The 11,388-nt window shown below is 33.1% G+C and overlaps 2 protein-coding genes across 2 annotated transcripts; both read right to left on the bottom strand.

The window, feature by feature from the left end:
* Positions 1–541: 541 nt before the first annotated feature.
* LOC123907681 (ubiquitin-fold modifier 1) lies at positions 542–4,767 on the bottom strand. Its single transcript, XM_045958041.1, has 4 exons — positions 4,607–4,767; positions 4,414–4,511; positions 1,592–1,624; positions 542–952 (listed from the first exon to the last, which is right to left on the bottom strand). Exons 1-4 carry the CDS (start codon positions 4,675–4,677, stop codon positions 867–869), a joined length of 288 nt encoding a protein of 95 aa, XP_045813997.1. The 5' UTR covers positions 4,678–4,767; the 3' UTR covers positions 542–866.
* A 3,920-nt stretch (positions 4,768–8,687) lies between these two features.
* Positions 8,688–10,190, bottom strand: LOC123907680 (pathogenesis-related thaumatin-like protein 3.5). The gene is made up of 3 exons (XM_045958040.1): positions 10,047–10,190; positions 9,015–9,678; positions 8,688–8,879 (listed from the first exon to the last, which is right to left on the bottom strand). The coding sequence occupies exons 1-3, from the start codon at positions 10,105–10,107 to the stop codon at positions 8,747–8,749; spliced, it is 858 nt and encodes a 285-aa protein (XP_045813996.1). The 5' UTR covers positions 10,108–10,190; the 3' UTR covers positions 8,688–8,746.
* Positions 10,191–11,388: the final 1,198 nt, after the last annotated feature.

The following is an 11,388-nucleotide window of genomic DNA, read 5'->3' as shown; positions in this document are numbered from 1 at the left end:
TGATTGAAACAACTCGTACATTTTAAATGTGAAAAGTTGATTAAGTGTATAATATTTCAGCTATTGTATATCAACATTCCTAAAACTACCAACTGAATTGTACTTATGGCCGAATCGTTTAAAACTCTTAACAACGAAAAAGTTGATTTTACTAGTGATTAGAAGTTGCTTCTGGTTATAGAAGCTATTCCAAGGTGGAGTTACATGTTATTTCTAATGTGATTGTTCATGCTAGGATCAAAGTGTTGTTGAGTGGAGGCTCATACAAGAAATTTGTTGGTTATTTGCGTTGGAGTTGAAAATTAAGGTGTGTCATTCATCCTATGAAACCGATTTTTGTATTGATGCACTTGCCAATATAGGTTGTGAGTATTGTCCTGGCTTACATGTGTATCAGTTGTGTCCTACTAGGCTGAGTTCATTGTCATTAGCTAATATTATGGGATAGCGACCCCTAAAGTCATTCCTGTGTAGTTTGCTTTTTGTTTGGGCTTTGGGACTTTTTTTGTTTCAAAAAAAGAAAATAAATTTGCTTCTAGTATTCCTAAAAGTAGCAAATCTCCAAAAAAAATTGAAAAGTACAATGTTGCAGGCGACAATCTTTGCCAATAGCAAGAAGATATATCCCCCCTATTTCCATTACAAACCACTTGTTGAATTTGCACAATCCTCCATTACAAACATAGTCACTATGGGAGGATGAGGCTATTGATTTATTGGACTAAATAAACTTTTTCTGTAAAACGGTCACTGTTAATAAACTTTTTCTGTAAAGAGGACACTATTAATATCAATTACATAATATAAATAAAGCACTGGTGTTTATTGAGCTACAACAGCCAAGATAGATAAAGAAAGTGTTCAACTCAGACATCCTGTAACATCTCAGATGCACCAACTCTATCACGCGGAATCAGACGCAGATCTGAACCATGCTTAAGGAAGACATTTCCTGCACAAGGGTCGCAATATAGCATGTCAGATAAAAGAAAATGTTAATAATTTATATTCCATCGAAATGAATCCATAAACTGCATTTGAGAACATAACCATTTTATAGATAGTACAAAAACCAATGTCTGAATGTTGGAACAGAATATCAGATTATTCCCATCCCAGATATTTAATCAAATCACAAACAAAAAGGGAAAGCTGTGAATGCAAGATTCTGCTTGTTTTTTGGTTGGTGGTGTAATTATCTTCATAAGATTTTATGAACAATTTGAAACAGAAGATCGTTGATCAGGAAAATATGATGAATTTTTTAATAGCTTCAACATGGCATATTTTACATGTAGTACCAAAACCAATGTCAGAATGTTGGATTATTATCATCCCAGATATTTAATCAAATCACAAACAAAAAGAAAAAGCCCTGAATACATTCTGCTTGCATTTGGTTGATGGAATAATTATCTTCATAAGATTTCACAAAAATTTGTAATAGAACATCTTTGATCAAGAAAATATGATGAATTTTTTAATAAACTTCGACAAAGGCATGCAATGCACCAAAAAAGGGTAAATACTTTAAGTGACATACAACAAAAATTATTAAGTAGACACTGAGAAAAACCATGATATGATATACCTGCACTCTGCTGAGGATTTATCCCAACACCATCTGCAAGCATAGTAAGCAACAAGGGTTATAGCAAAATACAGATACAATACTATAACAAAAATATGAAAGAATAGAATAAGTTTTCTTCCACTCTTGAGTTTTGGCGTTCAACATACAGATATAGTGATATACCAATTTATTAAAAGTTTAAAACACCCAACAAAATTACCTTGTATTTATGCAATGTACTAGGATTTGATTTTTTTTTTATTTTTTGCAAAGGCAAAAAGAAATCATAAGTGATAACATTAAGCACGTACACCACCGGCACAAGATATGCACAGTAGGACACGTACACCACCAGCACAAGATATGCACAGTAGGACACGTACAAACAGAACAAACAAAGCTACAGATGAATTCATTAACACGGCATGCAACACTATTTTTATGTTGTGGAAGTTTAGGGGGGGAGGAGTTTGCTCAATTCAAAGGTCAAGAGATGCCACAAGGCACGGCGCCAACAGGGGTTTATAGTGGGCCTTATACCTACTATTGGACAACTACCAGCAAGAATTGCATCTGCCACTGTTTGATCCTATCAGTTAAGCCCACTGTCATAGTACCAAAATGTTAACTAACCGCCACTTTGATGTTTTAGTAGTTAATGGCATTCTTGGTTTCAGAAAGCATTTCGTGTTAGCTTTTATTTCCAAAATATCTCTTTGGTTCCACTTTATTTTCTATTTTCAATGTGCAGAACTGTGGAAAAAAAAAAGTTGTTTTAACGGTTTCCCTACAAATATTTGAATACAGAAAACAAAGTGAAAATATGATGGTTGTTTTGTAATTTAAAATGAAAATGGAAAAGTAGCTTCCCTACAAATACAATGCAAAAGTAAGTAGCCAATTATTGTGCATCAGAAGCTAAACAAAGTATTTTTAAGAATATACATAGGAAGATTTGAAGGTACAACCTCAACAACCTGAATCCAGTAAAGCAAAATATATTGTGATTCAAGATACAACATGGAAAGTGGAAAAGCTAGAAGCAAGTGATAAGACAACATTGGCACCAATTAAATAACACTTACTACTGAAATAAAATCACAAATGTAAACATCAAGTAACAAAATGGAGTAAAATTGCATTACAATCCAAATAAGAAATGGACTTTTAGGTGAATTACACTCTCCTTCTATGAAAGAGTGCTTGAATAGCAGTATTCTCTACCTCTCTTCTATTTAGAAATTATTATACTCTCTCCGTTCATATATGAAGTGTGTTACATTTTTAGTCCTTTTTGCGATTGAATATGATAGGAATTAGGAACTAACATGTATAGAAGAAAAGATAGAATTCTATATTGAATCTGGTCTCTCCCTAGTCGCAATCTGATTTATCAATTGATTGAATCCCCCTCTAAGCCCCTCCACCTATTTATCTACATCACGACCAACTAAATAACCCGCTAAGTGAATAAATGCCTAACCATTAACCAACTAACTGTTGTTACCAACAGAATCTTTCGGTACAATTTTTCTCTGCAACAATGCAACACACTGAAACAGTTGCCTAGTTTTTAACCCCAACTATCGAGTTTGGTACCATAAAAGATGAAATACAGATTTTGAGTGATGTCGTATTAACTCAACGTTATCTTCAAAAATTCCAAAGTCAACAGTAGAAGCATTTAAAAATAGCTGGTCAGTGAAATTGAGAATCGCTGAAAGAGGCAAAATGCCCCCAAGAGAGACATTTGTAGTTATTCATTGCTGACAAATGGTTTATTTACATCAAAAAGGACTGAAGTGCAACACATCTTCATTTCTTAAGGGAGGAGAGAATATTTTATCAAAACAGTGGAAATGAAGCATAATTTGATCATTTCAAACTGAAAGAGAGCATAATTAACCCTAAAGATTTTAACATTAGTTGCCCATACAAACTCATCGAAAGAACAAAATTTCTTGTTTAGGTTTAATGTGTAATCTAGATTTGATTATATTGAATAAGAATGACAACAATAAATAACCTCGGTAGCATTCATTCTGCCCAGAGTTAAAACTTAAAGTCATAAATCAAACAAAATAGAGAGCATTAACAAGTTCATTAACCATTACCAAGTTTTAAAACTGTACAAAAACAAATGCAAAAATGACATATCTATCTGGAGATGGTAGTAATGTTAATGTAAGAAAGAGTACAATTAGATTTACTGTAAAGAAGAGTAAAATGAATCTGCTGCATAGAAACAATAGCAGCTTTGAAAAAAATGAAGGTGTGAAACGATAATTGAATTGTATTGGGTAAGAATACAAAACAGAGCGCTCCAATTGCATAGGTTAATAATAAACGCTGTAACCAACATATATGTATCAAATACCAATGATTTTGGTGAAAAACAAAAAAAAAACAAATACCAACAATAATTTCATTAATTTTAGTACACTAGCGTAGCAGAATTTGAACAATCCGCTGTTTTCTGTGATCCACAATGGACAACACTAAATAATCCGTAAAATCGAAAAAAATCAATCTCCCTAGGTCATAGTCTGTTCAACATAGTGGAACTCAAATAAATTGCTATCGTACTGTGGTGATACACAATTTAGTAAGAAAGAAAAACATAGCACCATAGCGTAGCAGAATTTGAACAATCCACTATTTTATGTGATCCACAATTGACAACACAAATTAAACCCTAAAATCGATGAAATCAATCACCCTAGGGTATAATCCATACAATAATCAAATGAATAAAGCTAAACAAAAAACAAATCCCAAATAACATTAACAATAATTTTTTAACAGACAAAAAAAAAGGACAAGATGATAGAATGAATTACCATTGGTGATAATAGCGCTGGTCTGTGGAGGAACCTTGAATTCTTCAGCAGCAAATTTGAGAACGGCGGTAAAAGGTGCAGCCTCTGGAACGCTGAACCTGAAATCGTGAAAGAAAAAAAACGGAAAATTAGAATATTTGAGAACGATGCAAAAAAGGGGAATAGAATGAGATGATGGTGGGTGACGGCATACACTTTGAAGGGTAGCTTTGGATCGGAAGTGAGAGTGACTTTGAAGGACACCTTTCCACCACCGTTCGCCATTCTAACTGGTATTCACCAAACAACAACTCTCACGCTATGCTACCCTCTCTCTCTCTCTCTCTCTCTCTCTCTCTCTCTCTCTCTCTCTCTCTCTCTCTCTCTCTCAGTGTATACGCACGATATTCGAGAGATTAATTTATCAAACTTTTTTATTCCTAACGTTTTTTTTAAGTGATACTTTTCTAATTTTTTTTTTTTGAGTAAAATGCCAATACCCCGTGAAATTTTAAAATTCGTTAAATATTTTTTGAAATTTGGAAATAGACAAATACCTCATAAAATTATAAAACGTCAATCAAATTGTTCCTTACTTTGCTCCGTCTATTTTGAGCATTCAAAAGTACATTGTTTGAACATTCAACCTTCTTGCAACCAAGCGAGTAACAATGAACCAAAACGGTAAAATTATCATCACCAGAATCATCCTCACCATCATTATCATTGCTTTCAAAATCAGAACCAAGAGGTTCTAACCACCCAATAGACCAATCTAAGTCATCGGATTCATAGCCAGACAAGAAACACCAATCACCAACATCATACTATTTATCAATTCTTGTCTATTGAAATACACCAAATATTTTATAAAATACACCAATTATTCAATAAATTTAAAAAATATTTTGATTTTTTTTTTGTCTTAGATGAAGTGATAATCTAATGAAATTAAACACATATAATTGTGAGATCCCGAGTTCAAACCCCGAGTCATGACATCCGGCCTAACAATTTCCACAATTTTGCCAATTGAGCTAGGACTTATCTTACATATTTGCTTATAATTAAGGCAGAAGGGAATGTGTAGTATCTGCTCAAAAGTGGTTAGACCATACTTTACTAATAGGGAGCCCATAACCCCCGAGAACTATTATTTTATTTGCATTTTATTTATTGATGTCTTTTTTTTAACCTATTAAGGGCTCTAAAACCCCAACAAGTTTTGTTAAAAAATCAAGGTTTTCTCGTGGTATAAAGGTGGGAACACTATGCCCAAACTTTTTCTAGAAATAGATTTTGTTTCCTAAATATTATATATATATATATATATATATATGGGACACCTCAAGTGAGAGGAGAGTCTTATTATGAGAGATGAGAGGAGCAAACATGATGTAATCAAACGGTGAGGATTAAATGTTCTCTTTTATTGTGCGCTTATTGTTGACTCACTTTATCTTCTGCGTCTTTTAGGTTTGTCGTTCTACTCCGCTTTGGTTTTCAAGAATCAAAACTTCTTTGTTTGATATTCCGTCTACCGATCCATGTAATTGTTCTGCCATGTTTCTCAATACTCATTAGATTATCTTATAACAAAGCCCATTATGTGGGTTTGATGATATGAAAACATATTTTTTTAATTTATTGGTTGCATAAAGTTTTGACCAAGATCAAGCAATTCAAAAATTACCATGAGGCACTTTTGAACACCATACATACATTGAATTAAAGTTAGCACAATCCTTTAAAATCCAACATTTGAATCCATATGCTAAAAAATAAAAATTCAATCCATATTGACATACCCATCTATTTGATTGAGAAAACTATATACTTTGAGGGTGTTTGAATGGCTACAGTGGAAAGACTTTGAGAGTTGTCGAAAGACCATTATCCGAGTAATAATGAAAAGGGTGATATGAGAGAGAAGAAGACAAAGGGATTTTTGTTGTTTAGAAAGACGGAAGTGCTGAAAGGATAACTGCAAGACAAAGTGAGTCAAGAATAGCGCATTGTAAAAAAGAACATTTAATCCTCACCGTTTGATTACATCCTATGGTCCATATTTTCTCCTCTCATCTCTCATTATAAGACACTCCTCTCACTTGAGGTGTCCCCTATATATATATATATATATATATATATATATATATATATATATATATATATATATGGGGTTTTCTAACTTAGACCCTAGTTAGGTCTAAGTTAGCAAGGTGCACCTTTTCAATTGGACCAAAATACCCATTCTTTTTAATTAATTAACCAAAATACCCATTAATAGACGTGGATCCAGTGTCGCGCGCGTACCGAAGGACCATGGTTACAGACCGTTGATTTCCATCAGACAGCCAAGATCTGATCTCATCAAGACTGTCTGATCAATCAGACAGCCCAGATCATCCTGATCCATCAGATTCCAGCGCGTGCGCCACACTGGATTACACCCTGGAGAGAGAAAAATTTGCTTTTTAAAAGTAGGACACGTGTCACATAATGGTTGACTGGACGTGATTTTTGTTCATTTAATACTTTGAACTCAATTATTTCGTTGTAAATTAATTTTTTATTTTTTTATTTTTATACCAAAATTCATAATTTTGTTTTCCCTATAAATAGAGACTTGGTTCGTTTGATTTGGACACCGAAAAAAAATGCAATTTTTCACTACCTTAATCTCATTTTTTGTCTACTAAATACGTTACTTGTGTGTTGTAATTTAACACGCACCACTCAACCAACTCACTGAAACCATTATACCAGGAAAATAGTAGATAATATTCTGGAACTTTTGGTATATTTTATGAAATTTTTGGAGATCTGAAACTATTTTTAGTTAATTAAATGAGATAAAACGGTAATTAAAAACTAATGTTTGCTTCTGAAACCATTTTACTGGTAGAATGGTTGCACATAGTTGTATTCTGAAACCATTTTACTGGTAGAATGGTTTCAATGAGTAATTTATTAATTGTGTTTGCTTCTGAAACCATTTATCTGGTACAATGGTTTCAGAGAGTTGTAATCTGAAACCATTTTGCTGGTAGAATGGTTTCAGTAAGTTGATTATTAGTTATTTGCTTCTGAAACCATTTAGCTTGTAGAATTGTTGCACATAGTTGTACTCTGAAACTATTTTACTGGTAGAATGGTTTCAATGAGTAATTTATTAATTGTGTTTGCTTCTGAAACCATTTTGCTGGTAGAATGGTTTCAGTAAGTTGATTCTTAGTTATTTGCTTCTGAAACCATTTAGCTGGTAGAATGGTTTCAGAGATTTGTACTCTGAAACCATTTTCCTGGTAGAATGGTTTCAGTGAGTTGATGTAAGGTAGTGAAAAATGAGATTAAGGTAGTGAAAAATTGGGTTTTTTTTCTGTGTCCAAATCAAACGAACCAAGTCTCTATTTGTAGAGAAAAAAAAATTATGAATTTTGGTATAAAAATAAAAAATAAAAAATTAATTTACAACGAAATAATTGAGTTCAAAGTATTAAATGGAAAAAAATCACGCCCAGCCAATCAGACAGCGACACGTGTCCTGCTTTTAAAAAGTAGATTCTTCTCTCCAGGGTGTAATCCAGTGTGGTGCACGCGCTGGAATCTGATGGATTCGGATGATCTGGGCTGTCTGATTGATCAGACAGTCTTGATGAGATCAGAGCTTGGCTGTCTGATGGAAATCAACGGCCTGTAACCATGGTCCTGCGGTACGCGCGCGACACTTGATCCGCGTCCATTGATGGTAATTTGGTTAATTAATTAAAAAGAATGAGTATTTTGGTCCAACTGAAAAGGTGCACCTTGCTAACTTAGACCCAACTGGGTCTAAGTTAGCAGCCCCCTATATATATATATATATATATATATATATATATATATATATATATTATAAGAATCATTTATGTTAATCGTTTGGAGCAATGCACTCGTTTTTCCTTCACCTAATTTTCGACAGGGTTTTTTAGGTAAAGTTTTTAATGAGACAATTATCTTTCTTTAGCTCTCACTTGAGTATCGGCCTAGTCCCCCTAATTTTGTATTTTTTTTATATTTTATATTATTTTGAGTTAGCTTCTTCTTAAGTTACTTGAAGGGGTGCCAACCAAGTTGGACGTCTTCACTTAACTTATTTGAGCTATCTCTTTGGTTTTATAAATTGAAAGTATCTGAATGATTGTGTTTTAGCATTTCTCTACATTGATCAAACCAAATTTATATTTCTGTATGTGCTGAATTATATAGAACATATATATCCTCAATCAAAAAAGGAAAGAGAAAGAAGGAACATATAGAGAAAAGAAAACACGATTCCATTTATATAACTCATAAAATGTCTTTTAGGGTCTATTTATCCAATCCACAAACTAAGAATTGAAAACACAGTTATCATTGCCATCCACCAGCTTCCAATTAATGACATTAAGCTTTGTGATCCACTACAATGAAGGTTATGATCATGGTAAGTGCACATCTGTTTTTTCCTGTAGTCCAAATCAACACATAATAGTTAGTTCCAATTAATATAATTTATTTAAAATAAAGTGAATCGGTACGTACATTTAAGTTTTCAAATGTACTATAGAAAGTTCCTTAACAAAATAGATAAATTCACAAACCTGTCAGCACAGAAAGCAATGAAATAGTCTGTTCCAGTGCAGGTGAAGATACTAGTTGGATCATCATAAGCATAACTATAAGAAGTTGGGCAAGCTTCCTTAAACTTCTTAGAGTAAAAAGTTGGTCTACAAGTAGAAGGATTCCCAAAATTCCCTCTACAACAATACTCATCGGTATCAAACACATCGCATGCGCTTCGGCACCCAACAGTCTTTCCGTTAGCCTTAACGGAAAGTTCTTTGGGACAAGTTAATCTAAGGTCAGAGTCACAACCAGCCGTTGAGCAATTTCCCTTTCCGTTTATCGGCTTAACAGAAATTGGCACGTTGAAGCCGTCAACAAGGCTAACATCATAGAAATCAGGTTGAGCGAGTGTGAATTCGGCTAGAGATGCTGGGGTTTTGCCTCCACCACCACATTTTAAAGTGGTGCCGCACGCCCCTGTTTCGCATGGTCCATTTCCATCTTGGTCGAACTTGCAGCCGGTTCTAGCCCATATTCGGCCACTCCAACTTATTGGGGCGTTAAACACGGAGGATTGTCCAGGTTTAAGGACGAATCCTCCACCGTTGAAATTTTCCCCGGGTATTACGGCTGGCCATAGGGTCTCCTTGCAGTAGTTTACTATGGTGAATACTCTGGCTGACTCGCATGTTCTTTGCCCTGTTTTTGTCAACAAATTTAGGAAATTATAGTAAAGAAATAAAAAACATTAGTATAAAAGATTTCAGTTGGTCATGTAAAGAAATATAGATCTGGATATCTAGTTATGATAAAACTATAAATGTATATTAGTTTTCACAACTAGTTTAATCTGGTTCGGGGGTCAATTCTGGTATCAAGTGGTTCTAGTCTTCTCCTTATGGCAGTTGTGGGGGATCAAACCATGTTTCTCGCTACAAAGTTTAGCGCCAATACCACTGAACCAACTATTGGTATATAAAATTATAAATGTAGATAAAATAAAATAAATAAAAAAGTGGATAAAATTAATTGCATTTTTTATTATCACCGATGCTTTTAGTTATTACCTGATAAAATGATGGCAAGAACCAATGAGATAGGTAAAATCATTTGAAGATGCAATGCCATATCTGTGATTGGATTTAGATACACAAGGAAAAATGTGAAAGCAACATGTGAATATAAAAGAAGCGGGGTGAAGGAAGAAAAAGAATACGTGAACATTGAAAGTAAGTGATTCAAAGCAACAAAAGTTATCCATTATGAAAACAATGAATTATTCTTTTCCTAAGACATAACTACAAGTTTATCCAGGTTCTATGCTTTGTACACTTACCACTAAAAGAGCTACAGATTGCAGACTTATAATGGTACACGTGGCAATAAAACTCAAATCTACTATCTACGTCGACTGCATGGAAAATTATTACAAAAATTATATGACTAATGTGTGTTTTTGGATATGTGGCGAAAAGAATTGAGCTTGGTAGAATTGAGTTTGACAGAATTGATTTTAATTAAAAGTAAGTTTAGCTAAATTGAATTATGTTTGGATGCATTAATGGGAAAGTGATTCTCATCAATTCATGTTGTTTGGATAGTTTGAATTAAAATTGTTTTTTGGCTTACAATTATCAAAATAGGTTTTAGTCGTACCAAAATAAGTTGTAAGTGTATTGTTTTTAGAAAATAGGTTTTGATGCATTTAAAACTATATATACATTTTGCTTAAAAAAAAAATTTATATAGTAGTATATATTCCATCCTTAAAAAATAACTATATATTTCAATAAAATATTGTATAAAGATATAGAACATTTTTTTAAAAAAAAATCAACAAACTAAAATATAGAACAACTTGATTACTTTAAGTTATTAACACACTAGTATCCTCTTTAAAAATAAAAACACACACATACACTGGTATTTTTTTTAAAAAAATGCACTAGTATCCAACAACAACTAAAAAAAAAAAAGAATCAACTTAAATGGGCCAGAGGCAAAAGTAATACAGCCCAATAATTTGCCCTAAGGCCTAAGCAACGGTAGCCGCAAAACCACCGTCATCGCAGCACTCATGAATTGGAAAATAAGATTAAGGGTTGAGAGTAACAGAGGAATATTAAGAAAATTATACATGTCCCACATCATTTAAATTTCAAAGTCAATTTTGAGAAAATGGAATATGAACTAGTAGTGTAATCTCAATCAATAACAACATATTTTTCACCATATCAATTCACTTCACTTTTTGAGGTGATACACAAATTTATAGTTTTTTATTGGATAATCGTGTAAAACTAAAGGGTAAAAATGACTTATCTTATTAATTTTTATTATTTCTTAATTTATGTGCAAAATTCTAAAATGACTAAAGTTTTGCGATGAAGGGAATATAGACTAATTTTA

Source organism: Trifolium pratense, linkage group LG2 (genome assembly GCF_020283565.1).
Source record: "Trifolium pratense cultivar HEN17-A07 linkage group LG2, ARS_RC_1.1, whole genome shotgun sequence".
NCBI classification, from domain to species: Eukaryota; Viridiplantae; Streptophyta; class Magnoliopsida; order Fabales; family Fabaceae; genus Trifolium; species Trifolium pratense.
The sequence above is the reverse complement of the archived record's forward strand: the minus strand, read 5'-3'. Positions and strand labels throughout refer to the sequence as shown.

Excerpts from the sequence above, each read along its gene's own strand:
- LOC123907680 (XM_045958040.1), bottom strand. The coding sequence starts at position 10,107 with ATGGCATTGCATCTTCAAATGATTTTACCTATCTCATTGGTTCTTGCC. Across the intron at positions 9,679-10,046 it reads TCTTGCCATCATTTTATCAG|GGCAAAGAACATGCGAGTCA; the intron begins GTAATAACTAAA and ends TGACAAAAACAG. Across the intron at positions 8,880-9,014 it reads ATTGCTTTCTGTGCTGACAG|GAAAAAACAGATGTGCACTT; the intron begins GTTTGTGAATTT and ends TTTGGACTACAG.
- LOC123907681 (XM_045958041.1), bottom strand. The coding sequence starts at position 4,677 with ATGGCGAACGGTGGTGGAAAGGTGTCCTTCAAAGTCACTCTCACTTCC. Across the intron at positions 1,625-4,413 it reads CAGCGCTATTATCACCAATG|ATGGTGTTGGGATAAATCCT; the intron begins GTAATTCATTCT and ends CTATGCTTGCAG. Across the intron at positions 953-1,591 it reads AAATCCTCAGCAGAGTGCAG|GAAATGTCTTCCTTAAGCAT; the intron begins GTATATCATATC and ends ACCCTTGTGCAG.